Source organism: Vidua macroura, chromosome 2, assembly GCF_024509145.1.
Source record: "Vidua macroura isolate BioBank_ID:100142 chromosome 2, ASM2450914v1, whole genome shotgun sequence".
NCBI lineage: Eukaryota > Metazoa > Chordata > Aves > Passeriformes > Viduidae > Vidua > Vidua macroura.
In genome coordinates this window covers 89,443,708-89,459,239 of record NC_071572.1, presented here as the reverse complement: position 1 = coordinate 89,459,239, position 15,532 = coordinate 89,443,708, and the positions used below count along the sequence as shown (strand labels likewise).

The 15,532-nt window shown below is 38.9% G+C and overlaps 1 protein-coding gene across 2 annotated transcripts in view; it reads right to left on the bottom strand.

Annotated features, from left to right (window-relative positions):
- RNF17 (ring finger protein 17) overlaps positions 1-14,488 on the bottom strand; it is a 40,304-nt gene extending 25,816 nt beyond the window's left edge. Inside the window, exons 1-12 of one of the 2 annotated variants that reach the window (XM_053971905.1) lie at positions 14,427-14,488; positions 13,903-13,984; positions 13,190-13,281; positions 12,468-12,526; positions 11,472-11,527; positions 10,111-10,225; positions 8,926-9,006; positions 7,412-7,509; positions 6,446-6,617; positions 5,022-5,098; positions 1,863-1,954; positions 124-285 (exon numbers count right to left, since the gene is read on the bottom strand). In XM_053971905.1, the coding sequence (XP_053827880.1) occupies positions 124-285; positions 1,863-1,954; positions 5,022-5,098; positions 6,446-6,617; positions 7,412-7,509; positions 8,926-9,006; positions 10,111-10,225; positions 11,472-11,527; positions 12,468-12,526; positions 13,190-13,281; positions 13,903-13,979 (1,081 nt within the window). In that variant the 5' untranslated portion in view covers positions 13,980-13,984; positions 14,427-14,488. The remainder of the gene's footprint in view (positions 1-123; positions 286-1,862; positions 1,955-5,021; positions 5,099-6,445; positions 6,618-7,411; positions 7,510-8,925; positions 9,007-10,110; positions 10,226-11,471; positions 11,528-12,467; positions 12,527-13,189; positions 13,282-13,902; positions 13,985-14,426) is intronic. The other variant, XM_053971906.1, reaches the window with a different exon arrangement.
- Positions 14,489-15,532: the final 1,044 nt, after the last annotated feature.

Below are 15,532 nucleotides of genomic sequence, written 5' to 3'. Positions count from 1 at the left end.
ACTGCTTTACTACACAAAGGAGCGGGGGGGGAGGAGAGAAAAAAGAAAGAGTACGATACTAAGGAAGGTATATTGCAAGGTCGTATTTTAAGCTGTGTTGACCTTTAGAAATCAACCATTTACCTAGTTCCAAAATGTCTGAAGGCAAGAGATAGGAACTCTTACTACAGCAGAAGTTTTCCAATTTCGTCTGCAAAGCAAATGCTTCTTTCTTCTGTGAGTATCTCCGAATATAGAAATGGCATGGATTTATAACATGGCTTACCAACACCAATTCTGTCAAACCTGAGTAAGACAGAACAAATTATCAAACACCCTCCAAGTGACTCCAACAGATATTATCAGGCATATGATTGAGTTTATGTTGCATTAATCATGATATTACCAGAGACAGATTTTAATCTGACAAGTCTGTTCGTACTTGTTTCGAACTATTACTATGTTTGCTTCCTGATGAAGTTGTTCTTTTGAACTACCTCCCTTATGCTATCCTCCAAAACAAAAGGCTGTCTCACAAAGTGGTAGCCTGAATTTAAGTGGGTAATTCAGAGTTTTTATTCCCTCTAACAAAGACACAGAAAGCAAATCAGATATTAAGACCCCTACCTTTAAGAAAAGGTATGCTAAGCACTTTGCTATAGTTACTCAGTGTTAGTGCATGAAGATCAAGGAACTAGCCAAGAGATGATCCTATGTAAGACAGGACTTGTGACTAAGCATCCAAATCCTTTGTACTGCAGGTACCTCCCTCCATCAGGGACACAAAAGACAAGGTTGTTACTGGGTCAGAGGGTTTTAGAAGCCCCACAAACCAATTCTTACAAGAGTATTTTATACCACAAAAGGTTCTTGCAAAGAGTGGACAACATCATCTAGACTGAATGTCACCTGCATGACTGATCAGGGCACACCAACCAGACAGACTTGCAACATCCTGGAGCAGTGCCACCTCTGGACTGCAACACATCATGGGTGAAAGACTACACAGGATCTGGCATCTGAAACAATCTGAACAGGTATTCAGGACCGTGCTTCCAAGTTTAGGAAATGCTGCACCCAGAACAGATGCAAGATTTCTCTTGGCCATTTCCAGTGTAAGAGATAGCATCTGAACAAAAAGTCTGAACAACTTGAAATATTTCCCCTATAGGAACATAGCCTCTTTTGGATCACCCCTGGTCACCATCTCCAAAGAGTGATGAGTCAGCTATCTTGTCTTACATACAAAATCATGGAATTATTAAGGCCAGAAAAGATCTCTAAGACCCTGAGCACCTCCTGCACACCAGCCTGGCAGGTTCTGCTGGGCTCCTTCCTGTGTGACAGTGACTTTCAGTATTGCAGGGTCCAATGCTGAACACAGTACTCCAGATTCAGTCTTCTAACAGAGGGGAAGGATCCCTTCATGGACTTGTCAGCTACACTCTTACTAGTACAATCCAGGGAAAACCTGGCAAGCTGAGGAACCTAATTGTTCCTGCCAAATATCATAGGACAATGGCCTGGGAGAAGATTCAAGAAGCTGAGGTAACTGTCCAGGAGCCAATGACAGAAACTCCAAGGGGACTGCAATAACCACAAGTCAAAGCAAACCATCATATAGCAGATAGTGCTTCTGACCCTCTTTGAGAGAACTTGCGATAAAGTTTTCAATAAACTAAACAGGAGAACAACAAAAACCCAAAAAACACAAAAAACAAAAAACCAAAACAAAAAAACAAACAAACAACAAAACACCAAAATAATTGAAACAGACACCATTAAAGAATTTGTATGAGTCAAACACATAGCATAATACAAGACTCAAAAATAGGATCACACTCAACAATGGAACACTGAAAGCAAGAAGTATTAAGACTTGCCTTCCAAGCCATCTTCAAGTATTTCTTCTATTACGACATCAGGCATTTCTTCCTGGCCATCAAGGATAAGAGTGTCTTGTCCATAATCTTCACTGTATTTGGGAAAAATTTTACTTGGAAGCAACTTAATATAATTCAGTCTGTTTCCAGAAAAGCATGAGTCAAAGCAGAGCTTTTATTAAGAATGCATCACTATGTTAAAAAAACACCTCATAAGACCTGCTAGAAATAAACTGTATTACATTTTTTAATACCAAGACAACAAAAAACCATTACTATAACTCTGAATCCTAGAAAGAATTGTCACAGACACTGTACATATGCCTGGGCACAGTTTAGTGCAAGAGCTGCCCCACACCTAGATGATCAGAGATCACAATACAAACCATTGGAAAAAAACGTTCATAATGTGATGAGATAGCTCGTGTCAAAAACAAAAGGCATATCAGATGCTTTTGTACTAACAGATACTACTCAGTCTCTTATATAGGATTTTCAAATATTACAGTATGCAATAAGCTTTTTTTAGCATATTCAGTGTTAACTACAACAGCCTTAACAGCATCCCATTCCATTTTTTCAAGTATTACTTAAAGACCACAGAAATAAACAAACCAATAAGAAAAAACAACAAACAAAAACCTCTAATAAAATAAAAGCAATTATAATTTTAAAAATAAAAGGGTTTTCTTTGTTAATCTTAAGAAATTTCTTTTGGCATTTGACACAATTAGTATTTAGACTGTGAACTGGAAATACCACCAATTCCAGTACTTGCTGTTCATTAGAGATCTATTTACACTTACATGCACTTTCATGTGCTGAAATGATTAACAGCTCTATTACAGGTACTACAAACATAGCACACACAGAACCCAGGGACATGGTTTAATGGTTGCCTTGGTAGTGTTAGGTGTACAGTTGGACTTCAATGACCTTTTCCAGCCTAACTGGTTCCATGGTCAAATCATTAAGTGCCTACTGAAGGTGAAAAGTACACAGCTTAACTGTGTTATCACTTAATAACTTAAGTGATTCACCAAAATATACTAGGGCAAAACACAAGTAAAACCAAAATGTCAGAACTGAAAAACAAACTGGACTGACCAGAAAGCTGATTGAAACACCAGCATGTAAAGACTTGCTTTGCTTCAATAAACCCTTAGAATTCCATAAGCACCTACAGTTTTTTTAATTTGATCTCCAATAAATACTTAACCACTAGAGCAGGTCAATTACTGTACCTATTCTCTTTCACTAAAAAATACTTACTTCCTTGTCATTCCCCATTTAATCTCACCCAAATTTTCTAATGACGATGTAATCTCAGAAGTGTTTAGGAACAATCTCAAGAGAAGAGAACAAATATTATAGAAGGTGACAAAAATACCTAAATCACTTTGACAGTTTGAGCACTACAGTGTTTTTCAGCACAATATTCATGGAGGGGCAAAGTAAGTGATTAATTACCTACTCCAATTTATTTCTTCCTACAGAAACCAGATTTGGCTGCTCATTTATCTTCATGTTCATACTTAAAAGCTCTTGTCCTATGCTTTCTCCCTCATGCACAGAGTACAGCAACATTCACTCAGTTTTCACATCTGTGCTCAGTTTAGTTCAATATATTATTCTGCACAAAGAATTTTCTTTTCTTTGTAAAGAACAAAACAGTAACTCAAGTCCAAAATATATGCTTCTGTTTATTGTTACACTATTAACTATTTTCTTTGCCAATGAAAACCAGCAAAATCTTTTAAGCACTTTTACATTTAGACTAATGGAACTGTGAATATCACTTAACTAAATGCCTTAGCTTTTCTATCCAGTTCTAATTAATGAAAAAATGAAATGTAAGTAGTATTGAACAACTGTCTGGGCTTCTCTCCCACTGCCCCTTCAGGAACGTATCCACTCTTCTACAACATTTTATGTCTACAGCATGTGCCTCAACTTCTATGCACCTCCTACTTGTGATTTTTTCACCTTGGGTGTAATTTTGGAGTGGCACAAGGTATGCACGCCTTTATATTTATCCTTCATCACGTCTCCTTTCTCCTCTGTTCAGCTGAAGTTCTTAAAAAGTTTTCCAATGCAAAAAAAAAAAGGATTTTGTTATGTTTCAGCTTTGTTTTAAGCTGGGAGAGTTTACCATTGTGCATTTCAACAAGCTTCTCTGAAATTGCCATTCATCACTGACAGTATATTCAAAATAGTGACTTGACAGGTAGGGCCTAAGTTTTCAAAAAGAGGATTTTATAGATTGCTTTATTCCTATTTTAACTCAAAAACTCAACTAACATGACAGGAGGGGTCCTAACTTTTGTCTAGTGTTGGAACAACCCACCCAGGGATTGGCTGAGTCACCATCCCTGAAGGCATGGCTAACAGAGCTGGGGCTGTTCTGCCTGGAGAAGGCAAGGCACCAGGGAGACCTCAAAGCATATTCCAGAAAGACAGGCACAAATTTTCTGCTAGAGCCTCCTGCAACAGTTTAAAAATATTACCCCATGACCTAAGGGAATGTTGATTCAGAGTAGATAAAAGGAATTTCTTACAGTAGGAGTGGTGAAACAGCAGAACAAGTGGCCTGGAGAAGTGGTAAGTGCCCCATCCCTGGAAAGGTTTAAGATCAGACTGGATGGGGCTCTGGGCAACCTGATCTAGCTGAGGATCCCTTTGCTCACGGGAAGACACTTGGACTACACAACCTTTGAAGGTCTCTCTCAAACCAAACCATTCTATGACTTTGTGATTTAAGACATGCAGACACTACACTTAACACATGGTAAAGGTGGAGTTGGTAGTTTTAAGTTAATAGTTGGACTCGGCGATCCTAATAGTCTTTTCCAACCTAAATGATTCTGTGATCTTACAAAAATTGTTTGCATTTAGCATGTAAATAATCAACTTGCTAAGCTTATTTTCTCTGTGCCAGTCAGAATCACATTCCTCCACTCTATTCCCAGAGTGGTTCCACATCCTGAAATATAACAGGGGCCCCCAAGATGCTCCAAAGTAGCACCACCACCTTTGTTCTGTACTGCAAGTGAAGAAGCTCAACTTCTGCTGTGTAACTGTCTCATGAACAGTTTTTGTAATTAAGATAACCCGTGCCTCTTTTTACCTCCCTGTATATCTCCCACTCCAGTCATTTACCTTGAAAGTATTTTGTCCTTTAAATTCTTCACTCTTGAGAGCTCAGCCTGCACTGGCAACTTCAAGTCATAAATAATCTGAAATTAAGAAGTACAATCTTAGCTTCCATTAAACAGGAAGTTATACAAACATCTATTATCTATAGCATGACACCTTAAATTTTATTGTAAAAACCCCAAGAGTTCAGCCAACAGCCAATTGTCAAATATGTCTTCTTGCCTCGTTAAGACTTAATGGTTGGGATCTGTAATCTAAGCATATAAACAGAAGCAAGACTCAGATACTCCTTTTGTTTCAACATCTAATGAGAAAGTGATCTCTAAGTAAAAAGGCAGGCCTATGAGAGGAGAGTGGTGGCTGCCAGTTCCCAAAAAATCACAGTGGTAAGATGGAAGTAAATAACAGAAAAAAAGGAAGTATTAGACTTCTTTTCTGCGTCAGAAGCCCCAATTTCTTCAGCTGGAAAGTGACAAATGGAGGTAGGGTAGATGATTCTGAAAAGCACATTTCTTCAAAGAATGACAAGATCAATTATTTATTCCTTTTCTCAACACAAGGACTACAAAGGCTCCAAATTAAATAACTGAATGACAAATTTTGAAATCACAGAGGAAGCTATTTTATATAAACCTCATTTTAAATAGTAAAAGGTGGAACTCACTGACACAAACTATGCCTATGTACATATAATGCACATATGTACGCAACCATGTACATTGCCACAAGCTTTACAATGACATTAAAGAAGATGTTCCACAATCTTATGACAGAATAAGGTAATGTTTATTCAGTGTAATGAGTCTGATGTATCCTATTGATACTAAAATCCTTAACCTTCAACTTCCCCAGTTTCTTGGATGCTTCCTCCAAGCATCTTTCCTCTCTGTTGCCAGAGACAGGAGACTTCACAGGATGGGCCTCTGCTCTGATACAGCATGGGAGGTAGCATGGGTTTCTATGAACAGCAGGTATGATGGGCAGAAAGAACAGAAGTAAAGGCCTGGGACCAAGAGGATCAAGTGACTGTGGCTATGAATTCTGGAGTAGTTCAGTGAGAAGGCTGGAGAGCTCTGGAATGGAAAAGATTTGAGAAACCAAACTGATGCAAACATCACCTTTTCACTGGTCAGCACTGTGCCAGTTTTCCTATCCTCCCTCTCTATTTCCTGTTTCATCCTCCCTCTCCACTTCCTGCCAAAATCTTCAAGGAAAGAACCACCTTTTTTTGCTTCACATCAGTCACCAGACTGTAACTTGTGACTAAGACCAAATACAAATTCTGTGTCTGTGAAGAGGCAGAGTAAGAATATAATACCCCAAAAATGTCAGTATTGAAGTCAGCAAACTGGGACCACAAACTTTCATTCTAAATTTGAATATATTCCTTAAAAGTAAATTATTTCACAGTGCAAGAATGTTACTACCTGAGCAAGATCGCAACAGTTTCTTAGAGAATGTGAAAATTTTAATTCCTTTGCTGTAGTAATGGCACCAATCAACTGCTTCTTCTTCTCTTCGATGACTTCCTTAGTTTTTGCAATACTAGAACAGTAGTTGTTGATGTTCTCCTTCAATTCTGCAAATGATTTTCTTTTCCTGTGTTAAAAACATTACTTTTCAGAATATGCACTCAGCTGCACAGACTCAAATCTGAACTGTAACACGCAGCTGCTGCCAGTCACACAATACGAAGTGCATACATCTCACACACAAGGATCATCTTCCCCAAACAGTGCGAAGTAGAGGCATGGGAAATGCACGCTGAAACTGGGGGAACCACGAAAGTTAAAGAGTACACACTGAAAAGACACTTATTAAATATTAGGAGTACTCTTCCATTTCAGCCTCCTGATATTTCCAAACACATCCAACTGAAAAATAAGCAGTTGGATCTTACAATTCATTCCACTAAGGTAAGATTGAAGACCATCCCCCTCAGAGGCTCTTTTGGAAACCTGACCTGTAACACCTCTCTCCCCTCAATCTGAAGACATAAATATTTGTGAAAATCCAGAAATGAAGTGTCCCTGTGCTTCTCTCAGCTTGAAAATGCGCAGGAAGTAAATTTTAAAAACCCTGCTACCCCTGCTGTTAGAATTTATCATCCACTAATAACAGTATCACAAAACCTCAAAATTGAGCTTTTTCAGAAAATTAACATGAGTAGTCGTTTTTATTTTTCTAAGAGCAGAGGCAGCGTAAGTTAGTGCCTTCCAACCATGCAAACCAGCTCCAAGATGCCACAATGAAAGGATAAAAATAAAAGACAGGTACTATGAAATACTGCTATGAGAAAATTCTAAACACGTTTTTAGTCTTTCACCTGAATTAGGAAGAGGTTTGTGGTAAAAGTAACTCACCCGTGCCATACTACAAAACTAGATTACTACCTTGACAGAAGAGTAATAAGTTCATCAAGTGTTCTATCTGCCGCTTCTGTAACTTTGTCTTTTTTATGCTTTACTTTCAACTCCAAGTATTCCAGCACCTATTTTGTTCAGCACGAATAAACATGCATTATTTCATTATTATTTTATTATTCACACAATACTATACTACTTTTAAAATTCAGAACAGAAGCAGACAGTGTAAGAGCAATGAGAATAAGAGAGTGATGGATACCCCAGTAGAGAGAGTTACATTAAACCACTTATAGCTCATTACAACCCTCTGTTTTCTCTAACTTGGAATCAGTTGGCACTGTTTGAATCCTCAAATGAACCTTTTAGGTCTATGAAGAAACAGACAGATCTTAGGCCCAACATCTCACTTTCCTTACCTGACATTCAAACATTGCACCATACATAGATAACAGCATGCTGAGATTTCCACTGGTTTTTAAAACTCTTTATGAGCATAAAGGGAAAATTAAAAAAAAAAAAAATTCTTCCTCTGGCTAAACATCAGTTTTGTCACTACAGTTACATTCGATGAAGAGACTACAGGGAAAGAAATCTCAATAGTGCAATACTGCTTTGGCAATTTTCAGTCTTTCTGAAAACCTGTTGCAAGACCACAGTCTTGGTATTATAATATAATACCCATGGGTTATTACATTATAGCTGATGAAATGGGTAGTTTTTTACACTATGCTATTAGTGTATGAATTAGGAATTCAACATAGTTTTGCTTAACAGAAAGATTGGCCATTAGAAAGGGAATGGAGAACAGGACTCGCTGACACTTCCCCCCACATTTAACAGAACTAAGTTTTTAAAATATTAAATACTTCTATACTGTGTATCTTACAAGTAAAATGCAAAGAGATGGCAAAGACAGAACTGCAAGCTTTTCTACAGCACATTTAAGAAGAGCTAAAGTTTAAATAAATTAATTATCATTGATAAAGTTAAAAAGTTAATTAATAAAACAGATTAACAGCATTAGCTGGTACTTTAGGATTCTTCCTATGTTTTATACTGTGCATATAAATATATTACTTGATTTACATTTTTCTGCACATTATGTTGCATTTTTTACTTCTGCTGCCCTCATAACATCTTTTCCACCTTTAAATACAGAAAGAGGCACACTAGAATAAAAAAGTTAGAGTAGCTGCTGGAGTAAAAACAAAAGCTGAATTTTATCCTGATCCAAGTAAATACAAACGTAGTACTTGAAGACTGGCTTGCATATGGTTCTGTTAAATGTATGAATTAACCTATTAACTTTAAATTATGCACAGGCTTGTCTACTCCTCTGCAGACTACTTTTCAAGCGGTAGCCTGGCCTTTAATGCTGTGTACTCACAGAAATAACATGAACAGCTGAAAGACAAAACAGGTAACAAAACAAAAGCAAGAAAAGCAAATTTAAATAGTGTGTTAATGTGTGACTACTACAACAAAAATCTTCAGTCTAAGAGAGGATTGATTATTTCATTATTTAACTAAATTTCACCCACCTTGCTTGCATCATGGAAGAGGCCAAGATTACTAACAGCTATGCTCAAAGCTTCATCAATATCTTTTCCAGTGTTGTTCTCCTGAGGAAAAGTATGCCAAACGTAAAAGTTGCTTGCACAACTAAAAGACAAGATGGTCTACAACTATTTGTCATTTTGACAGAGGGCATTTGATGTGGATGAGCTATGTGAAGACTCTGAGCAGCTGCATAATGGCCATCAGACATAAAATACTTGGCTCACCTGAATTTCACTGAGAACATTTCCATTGTAGTATTTCTGAAACAGATTCTAAATTTGTTTTTAAAACAATTTAACTGCATACTTACGTACAAAAACCAAATTAAAACAGTACATTAAAAAGGCAAAATAAAGTTACTAATACAAAGAAAAGAAAACATGGAAGATTGAAGAATGGGAATGCAGCATGCACAAAATGGAATGCAGCCTAGAACAAAAGTAAAATATTTAGGAATATCACTTGGGGAAAAAAACCCCAAAATGTAGCTAGCTCCCAGCAGTTTGCAGATACAAGGAAACCATTTTCATACTTTAAGAGGCACTGTAACAAAACTACCTAAGAAATCACATTGGACATTTGCAAGGTCAGTGTACAGGACAGAGAAATCTCTGTCTTCTCCATAGAAGAAAACATGACTGGCACTGGATATACAGTTCCTTTACAGCCACTTCAAAATATACTCAACTTCTATTTTCTGATCTAAAACTTCACAAACCTATTCAGAAAGATGAAGTTAGGAAATTTAATAGAATGTTTAAAGAGGTACATTTGTCCACCAAACTTATTGCCCTGAATTACTGTTTTAAGGATGTGAACATGAGCCTTGCTGATGCCCCAAATTTAAAAACAAATAAAGAATTCCACAACTCAAATGTTGTGAAGTCTGGGTTATCTTTTAAGAAAAGCTAAATTCAAAATACATTGTTTCACAGTAGTTGGATAGAACTAACAGTCTTCAGCTATGATCTCTTTGAGGGGTCTGAGCTGCACTCATTTTGTGAAGTTATTTTATGAACACTGTAGCTGCACATCCATTCTATGGTAAGACAGAACAGTAGCACGTAACTGTTAAGGCTGCAGGTTTTTTTGTTTTACAAAGTGCACTATTAACTATGCATATACCAAACCAAGTGAAAATATAAGGAAATTCCACGTTAACACACCATGTCAGATGATGAAGCTAGAGGTGATCCATCACTCAGCCCACCATCGGAAGGAAATGGGTACTGAACATTTTTCTCTTTGGTATTGTGATTGAAGGGGCTGCAAACAAAAAAACTGTAAAGAAAAGACCTATGCAATTTGAATAAAGTACGAAACCGCCTACAAATACTTTACATGAAAAATCTATCATTAAATACATATACACACACCTATTTATCTTACAGATGAATTCACACATATAGCAGATATGCCATTAAAAAAAAAAGTCTCCTTTTTACTATAATCCCCTTAAATGTAGCTATTTTTCATTTGACAATTTTGGCAAGGCTGAACAAAACCTTAGTGGCTGGTCATGATTCTTATCCTCAGTGAGAGTAAATGCATGACTATGAACATTCCAGGATTCATTTTTCATTTGTTACTGTTAAAGTCTTTAGAATACATGAACAATGACACCAAAACCTTTTACTGGTAACCTGTTAGGAAAGCTCTTAAATTCTATTGTATGATGACCCCCAGCTGCTCTTCTGCAACAGCTGACATGACTCCCACAAAAGCAGTCTGTATAAACCAGCCTTATTCCAGGCAGGAAACCTCACGTTGCTCTTCCTGGGCTCAGTTTTTTGCATCTGATCAATAGTGAGAGCATCTGGAGAACACTGCTGCAGAGACTTGACAGCCACACATAAAATCTTTCACTGTGGGCAAGGTTAGCAGTGCGTGTTACACGCACCAAACTCAGAAGATAAGTTTCCTACAACTTCCTTTCAGAACAGGTTCCTTATGCAACAGACCTGAAAAGAGTTCTATGGGACTATCCTTATTTTCATGAACATCAATCTCCACAGCAGTAACACTGTTGGGGGAAGACACCCACTTTAAGACTTCCTTCAGGTTCACACTGACTGGGAAAATAAATGAATGTACTTTAGATTTGACAATACCACAGAATATTGCTGGCATCTAATCTTCATATAGTCGTGACTAGTTATTGAACCAGAAGGAGCAATGGGATCAGCAGGTATTGGAGGGAAAGAGGCAGAGTCCTTCTACCACAGCCTGGCATTTCAGCAGATCTCTCTTCCTCTGAACCCTAATCAGCCATCTACCAAAGTACTTAAAACTTTCAGTTTCACACATCTGCAAGCCAAATCAATGTTTTTTGCTGCCTCTCAATGAAATGATACTCGTACTCAATGCGTTCTCACAGTATCAGACACTCATACCAACAACACATTAGTGAAGTTTAAAGAACACATTAAAAACATCAGCCCAAGGAAAACGTCTGGAATCACTTACTTGGTCTAGTCTTTCCCCAGGCTGGCATTTAAAGACATGAAAAGATTTAATAAAGGTTTACCTTGCTTGTCTTCCCGAGCTGCTGCCACACAGCCCAAATTTAAAGTCTGTTCTGTTCTAAATTCAGAGGGGGAAAGGAAAACAAGTTCAACCACAGGCTTACAGCCAAATCCCAGGAAAAGGTATTCTATAAACCTGTTTTCACCTTCATTATCCACCCCTGCCCACCATTTCAATTAGACCAAGCTTGAAAGTAAGTGCTGTTGAATAAGGGGAGGTCTAAGAAAGAGCTCCAAAGTAGAACATCTGTAGCCATCAGTGCACCTTTGTGATAAATAAAAAGCGTTCCTAGTAAAAGGAATCCTGTTTGCACTTAGTATTTTCCACATTATTATGCAAAACTTTTAGCATACTGGATTCCAGATTCTACAATGTACCTTTTAAATAAGGCTTAATCATAGGTTTTAAATGCCAAAGATCTGACTCATTTGTATTTTGCAATAAATGCTAAATCTGAATTTCATAAGAGGAAAAAAAGGCATTTTATGTTTGTCCAAAATATAAATTTTGATTAAACAATGGCATTAACATGTCATAACACACAGGAGTCAAGCACAAGGACTTTTTTTGAGATGTGGAAACAGAAAACCTCAGAACTTACACCCTACTGGGCAAAGTGAAGTTGTTTTTTTTAGTATCTTTTAAATCTTTACGTACAGAAAAAGTACTCATATTAATGAGTCGCTTTCTTGCGCACTGTTTGCACACAAGAGGGTGGAACAGATCTGGCAACAAGGGGCACTAATGAGAATTGTAAAAATACACCTTCCAAAACCCAGGTTCTGGACATCTGAAATACGCTACACAGCAACACTGTCATGACAAATGCTAGCAAGCACTTGCTGGGAATGTTGGTGGTCATAAAGCACAGACCCTGAGCTCAGAGGGGACCTGAGCCTGCTTTAATCACTCTCAATGAAAATTCACAAGCTCCTGTAAAATTGCTACTTCACACCACCACAGTGACTACTGAACTGAAGGCTTTAGATCAACTTACTTCTGGAGAAGAGAAACAAAACGAATCAGTGTCTTCATCCTTCCCATCACCATGCAACACTGTAAAAGCAAGCACAGAAAACCCCACTCCTGTAGGGCATCCTAATCCATAAGACAATAGGAATACACCATCACCGGTGTAGTCTTCTAAATAGTATTCAGCAAGTCAACAGGATTAGAACCCTGACTTTTTTTAATAAGAGATTTTAAGAGCTAGAAATAGAAATCCAGATGGATAAAGATAAAAGCTGAGAATTACAAAGACTGATTTGCATGTACTGATTAGGGTATCATCTGTTACCATTAGCTATATATATTGTTACTAGGTTCAGTACAGCATAACCATATGAAAGCAAAAAAGGCAAAAAACCCCACACATTCAAAAAGCATAGTTAAGTACAGGAAAAAAAATTGCTTCATAAACTCCCATAAATACTACACATCCCATACAATTTTTCAACTCTAGGAAAAAAGTTACTCATGCAGAAAAACGAGATTTCTTTTAGAACAAACTTGACAATCACTTCATCAAGAAAAGGAGCTGGAGAAGAATCAAAAGGAATTGACTGTTCTTGTTAACAATCAATTAGTAGCAAATAAACAATGTGTTAATCAAATCTAGCAGCCCATCTACTGTCCTTAACAGATCATATAAAATAAAAATTAACAGTGAGTAGTGCACACAATAAAACTGCTGGAAATAAAAAGATCCCAAAGCCTTACCTTCGGCACTGAGAGCTTTTGACATGTGACACAAATCACCATTTCTTTGATGTGGCTCTGTAAAATGCTCTTTCAGTAGCTTAGGACATTGCCTTCAAAGGTAAAAGTAAAGATTTAGGTTCATCAGGAACATCAGTAAGAAACTATTTCTGATTTCCAGCTCTTTCAGAGCTAAGCTGAAGCTTAGCTTAGTCACTTTTACCAAATGACTTTATGAAGAAGCTGCAGTTAACAAAACACACCACAAAAAATTTGTTACCTTCTCTTAACTGGGGAAGTACTTTAGCTCTGTGACACTGAATTCATCACACATAAAGGTCATACTACAGCTGCTAGGCATGCAGTATTTCAGGTAACTAGAACCAGCACAAATGAACTGTTATGTAATCAATTTTAAACACATTCATTCTAGTTATTTAAAAAGTACTGAATAAATCAACAGATCTCATTTGGAAAAAATACATACACACCAGTATGCTACAGTATCGGACAACATATCAAATTGCATTTAAAATGTCTCTTTCCATGAGCCTACTCCAAATACTGAAACTTTTCACAAATTGAGTATTTTATTCACATACATATACAGAAAAACGGATTCACAACACTGCAAAACGCAAACATTACTTTCGACATTTTCTCAATTCTATTTCCTGGTAATTGCGCTGTCAGAGCTTAAAAATATTAAAGCCACCATCTCAAAATTCACATACCTCACACCTTTCATGCTACTTCTGGGAAGCTCTTTATTACTATCATCCAACAAGGAGAACTTGCCCCTTCCACTCATGGTGCCTGACATAAAAAAAAAAAAAAAAAAAAAAGCAACAAATTATTAAATTATTTTCAAGACAGTCCAGTTCATCACTTGAGTCAACACTACAGGTTCACATCATTTTGCGAACAGCAAACCAGAAGTGACAAGACACAGAAATCATATGAAGCATACACGTACTTCTTCCTTGAAAAGCAAATCTAAATGCAAGAGAGCAGCAGCCCGCCCTGCACTGCTCAGCTGCTCCGCCCGGACCCACCTCCCACTGCTGGGCACCCCGGGAAGCCCCACCGGGAAGCTGCACTGCTGCTCCCTGCTGCTCTCCCCGCTCCCGCGGGGCGCCCATCCCCAAAGGATGATTTCTCCCTGCTGCAGTTATCTCCGTATTCACTCCCTGTCTGCAATCCACCCCACGCACAGACCCCGACTCCCCTCCTTGGGGACTGCTACCGCCCCCCGCACCTTGCGCGCTTTCTCTGCTGCTTGTTTTTGGCCACCGCCCGAGAGGAGCCCGCTTCCCGCGCCGCCGCACCCAGCCCCTCGCGCGCCAAGATGGCGGCGGGCTCTGGGCGCCTCTCGAGGCGGCCGCAGCCAATCGCGGGCAGGCGCGGGGGGCGGAGCGGCCGCGCGCGGCCGGGCGCCCCCGCCGTGGGCAGCATGGCGGAATGGCGGAGGCTCCGGTGTGGGGGGAGCGTGTTCTTTGCGGGCCGGGCTGCACACCGCCAGCTGCTCCCTCGCTACCCCAGCAGCGGGATCGGGGAGAAAATCGGGAGAATGAAACGTAAAAAACCCGCGGCGTTAAGGCGGTTTAATAGAGAAAGCACACGCCACGCGCGTAGGCAAAGCAGAACAAGGGGTTAATTCACGGCTTCCCATGGGCAGGCAGTGTTCAGCCATCCTCAGGAGAGCAGGGGCCCTTCACGTACAATGGTAACTTGGGAAGACAAAAGCCATCATTCCAAACATCCCGCCTTCCTTTCTTTCCCCTCTTTGTGCACTGAGCATGATGTCAGATGGTCTGGAACGTCCCTTTGGTCAGTCGGGGTCACCTGTCCTGGCTGTGTCCCCTCCCAGCCTCTAATGCACCTACAGCTTCCTCACCAGCACGTCAGTTCGAAAACTGACACTACAAAAGCAGAAAAGGCCTTGGCTCTGTGCAAGCCCTGCTCATCAATAACAAAACCATCTATACTTTATCAGCGCTCTGCTCAGCAAAATCCGAAACACAGCCCCGTACCAGTCACTGTTAAGGAAATTAACACTACCCCAGCCAAAACCAGAACACTGGATTAGAAGCCCTTATGTCCATGCTTTGGGGTTACCTTATTCTAAATGCATTCCCTTTACTTGCAGAAGAAGCAAGAGATGTTTTGCAGTGTTTTACCACTCATGTTTTGGCTGTCATAAATGTAGCATGATACTTTCCAGCTGTTTAATCACTTCTAGTGCAATACAGTTAAGTTTTAAAATTATAGATACATTGATTTTCCTCTGCTGATGTCCAGGTGTTAAAAATATAAGTTTCTTGTTAGAATTGCCCTGTTAAGGTTTTGGGCTTGATGTGCTCA